Below are 3954 nucleotides of genomic sequence, written 5' to 3' on the forward strand. Positions count from 1 at the left end.
ACACCGTCAGCCTTATGACCAGTTCATGGCAATGGGATGGCCAGGAAAGAGCCAGCCTTTCGACTATGGACCACTTAAACCAGAGTTCCCAGAAACGAAGGTGGGATGAAGGAAGTCCCATCAGCCCTTCGCTCTGAAATATTTCGACAGAAGGCATTGCCACTGTGTCTCTGTCCCCGTTCATGCTCTGCACCCTCCCATGCCTTCCATCTGTCTCTCCAGGCTGCTCCTCCCTAGGACCCAGGGACAGAGAGATGCTCATCAGAGTGGGTGTCAGTGGCCACAGTGCCTCTCCCAGGGGAAGTGAGTAGTGTTGATAGCCATTAGCATCACACTAAGCCAAGATGGAGAAACAGCGGCTCAGGGAGCATGTGGGAATATAGTGACTGGAGCTGCTACATTATAGGCCTTCTCAGAGAGCATGACAAGATGTTCTTGTCGACAATTCAGCTCTTTGTGTAGATGCTCTGATGAATGTACATGGAGGACAGAGCCCTCAATCAGCTTCAGTCGCCCACCTTCCATCCCTATGTCTGGGCATAATGCACTATAAAAAGGCCACTATACTGTGACCTGGGCCCAGAGGGGGAAAAATTATCTGCATTCCTATCAGTGGATTGAAAGAGGAGCACAAAGAGATTGGGGAATAAATGAATAAACAAATAGATGGATGGATGAATAAATGAACAAAAGGAAAAATGGATGGATGGATGGATGGATGGATGGATGGATATACAAACAAACCAGTGGGGCTCTACAAGAACCAGTAAGAACAGCCACACATGAACTGGGGAGTTGGATTTAGTCAACACGCTGCACCTGCAGCCAAGGTAAGAACAATAGTGATAAATTCTCTACCACATGCCACTAGCAGAGCTTTCTCTGGAAAATAAACAACAGGAGAATGCAAAACTGACAGGGACCAGGAAGTGCTCTGAGATGCCTTTAATTCCCCTGTGCTTCACAGGCAGACCCACTGTCACTCTCCATAGGAAAAGAATCTTCTGCTGTGAGAAGCAGGCGCCCCTTCCCCGCCTATGTCTGCAGGCAGGTGCTGTCCAGGAGGGTGAACTGGGAAATCCATGGTCGGGCATCCACAATGAAAGTGCAGTTCACCTGAAAAATGTAATTGCAGGACAAAATCAGAGCCATGTAGCAACATGAGAGCCTTACCATGAAGAACTTGATAGGAGCTCAAGATGCATTGAAAACTACAAGAGGAAAGAAAAAAACAACAGTGGCCTGAGGAATTAGGAAGCTCAAGGGTCAAACAGGATGATAGGCAGTGGTTACCTGAGTCTGTCCACCTGAGCCCAGAGACTCCTAAGAGGATGCCTGCTGGGGCCAGCACCTGGCTCTCAGGGTCTCCCAGTGCACATGATGAGTGGCCCCTTCCCCGTGAGTTCTAGGGAGCCAGCACCATGCCCAGGGGATGGTCCAGGTGGACATGCACCCACTCAGCAGAAGCTGCAAACCCACCCCAAGGGGAGGCTATCCCCAAGGCTGGGGTAGGAGGGGAAGACCAGCCCCACTGACAGTGTCACCCTGAGTGAGGCCCATCCCCAAGGTCCGAGTTCCATGGATCAGATGTCATCTCATGGGATAATGAACAAGGGCTTGGACTGCTGAGGCATGTCCTTGCAGCCCAGGACGCTAGAGGGAGAGATGACCTAAGATCCAGAAGAACAGGAGCAAAGAAAGAGCGAGGACCACAGGGAGCATCTGCCTGGACCTCGAGGTCTTAGGAAACTTTGAGACTGGGACCCAGGGAGAGGCCTCCATCCAAGGGAGGGGAAGTTAGAGGGAGAGGTGACTTAGATCCAGAAGAACAGGAGCAAAGAAAGAGGGAGGACCACAGGGAGCATCTGCCTGGACCTCAAGGTCTCAGGAAACTTCGAGACTGGGACCCAGGGAGAGGCCTCCATCCAAGGGAGGAAGGTAGAGTGGGTGTTGTCAGAGTGTCTCTGGTTAACCAGTCAGGCTGGGAACACAGGATTCAGCTCACTGCTCTGCTGAGAGTAGCTCTGTCTGCTTAGAATGACCTCCTTCCCCCTCCAGGGGGGAGCGCTGGGACCTGGTGAGAGAGAGACTAAGACCCTCATGTACCCCGGAAGTGTCTCTGAGACCTGGTGGGAGAGGGGCTAAGACTCATCTACCCCAGGAGTATTCCTGAAGACTTTCTTAAACCTTCTCTCTGATATTATTTTTTATTTCCAGAAGGTTCATGATGCTTTGGGTTGTTTTAGTCTCAAACCTCTTTCATGCCTGGGCCTTCTTGCAAGGGGCAGTTGTCAATGTCTTCATCATGTTTCTTACAAACCGTGCGGCCCATATTCAAGTCCATTAAATAATTCCAAGAAAACAGCTGTCAAAAAGAAATTGTAGAAACTGCTATAAATATTTACTGTGAACTAAGGAGTTAAACACAGACAACCAAATAGAAAAGCGGGGGAAAGATATGAATGTGCAGCTGCATGCATATAAATAATAATATACATCGGTGCACTTTTCCTTGCTTTTCTTACTTTTTAATTTATTTATTATTTCACTTGCTCCTTGATAGTCTCCATTTCTATTACAAAAAGATGATCATGTGTGCACACAAAGCATGCACTAGCATCTCCCCTGCCACACTCCTCCTGATGGCCGATACCAGGCAACCGCATCAACATGCCATGAACACAGGGGGGCATGTGCAAAGGATGGAAAGCTCCACAGCAAGGAGCCTACACACGTTGCAGCCACACCTGACACAAAACCGGTCTCTCAATTCTATGCCGGGCACAGCCGGACACCAGAACACACGGAATGAGTGCTGCTATGGAGAGTAGGACAATGAGCCTGCCTGTCTTATGACTGGACGTCAGAGCTGCACCATTCCTTTTGGGGGCCCTAGGGGTGGGGAACACTCTGTCTCTCCCCGTGGGAGCTGGCTGCACAAAAGGGCTCATCTTGCAGACATACATTGAGGTGATATTTATGAATCAGGTGCTGCTTGTATTTTTTAGGCTTCTATAAGATGTTATTGGAAGTTGTGATTTCCTCCTCTGGTTGGGGTGGCTTGGTTTGTTGGAGCATCATCCCGTGCACTGGAAGGTTATGGGTTTGATTCCCAGCCAGAGCACCCTCCTAGGTTGCAGGTTTGATCCCCAGCAGGGACATGTATGGGAGCCAAATGATCAAAGTATCTCTCTCACAATTTCCCTCTCTCTGTGTCTCTCTCTCTCTCTCTCAAATTAATGAGAAAATGTTTAAACATAAAAATTAAGAAAAAAGTTATGATTTATTTTCTTTAAATATAGTCTAGAAAACTGGGGAAGAACTCAAACTCAAAGAGAAATCTAGCCAAAAACCAGCGCAGGCGGGAACATGCCTCTCTCACTGGACTGACCTGGAATTGTTTAGAAGGTTGATTCATTGGGCCTCAGGAATTCCTGCAGCTGACACATGACTGGACACACACCAACAACACACTCAGACACAGACACTCTTGCATGCCCAGGCCCTCTGAACAGTCATCAGACCCTGAGCTAGGACAGGCTTCAGGGTCTGGTGCAGGGGCAGTCGTGTTGGTGGCCCAGGGGCCTGTGTGGCCTACCCGGATGCAGCACAAGAAAGAGGCAGACATCAGGAAATGGGAAAGACTGAGGGGAGCCGGTGCCCCTGTGCAGGTGAGGTCCACCCTCCTGTCCGTCTCTTCCAGAGTGTGGTCTGTGGCGGGACCTTGTGACAGGGTGCCAGAATCCGAGCAAGGACAGAATGACTTGAGAACAACACTCTTCATTCAAGTCAATGTAGGCAGAAAGTGGTAGGAATAAACATCAGTGGAAGGTTTGCATAAACAGATGCTAATGACACCTACATTTATTTCAGGCCCAATATCTTTCTACCCTTAAAGCTCTATAACCCACTGCCTCATATGTGTGTGTGTGTGTGTGTGTGTGTGTGTGTGTG

General features: G+C 49.2%; 1 protein-coding gene across 1 annotated transcript in view; it reads right to left on the reverse strand.

The window, feature by feature from the left end:
- Positions 1-1033: 1033 nt before the first annotated feature.
- Positions 1034-3954, reverse strand: part of LOC102263661 (probable cystatin-15) — a 4704-nt gene continuing 1783 nt past the window's right edge. Inside the window, exons 2-3 of the mRNA XM_005858267.2 lie at positions 2255-2365; positions 1034-1116 (exon numbers count right to left, since the gene is read on the reverse strand). Coding sequence (XP_005858329.1) covers positions 1036-1116; positions 2255-2365 — 192 coding nt within the window. The 3' untranslated portion in view covers positions 1034-1035. The remainder of the gene's footprint in view (positions 1117-2254; positions 2366-3954) is intronic.

The sequence above is a fragment of the Myotis brandtii genome, unplaced genomic scaffold, assembly GCF_000412655.1.
Source record: "Myotis brandtii unplaced genomic scaffold, ASM41265v1 scaffold1164, whole genome shotgun sequence".
Lineage (NCBI taxonomy): Eukaryota > Metazoa > Chordata > Mammalia > Chiroptera > Vespertilionidae > Myotis > Myotis brandtii.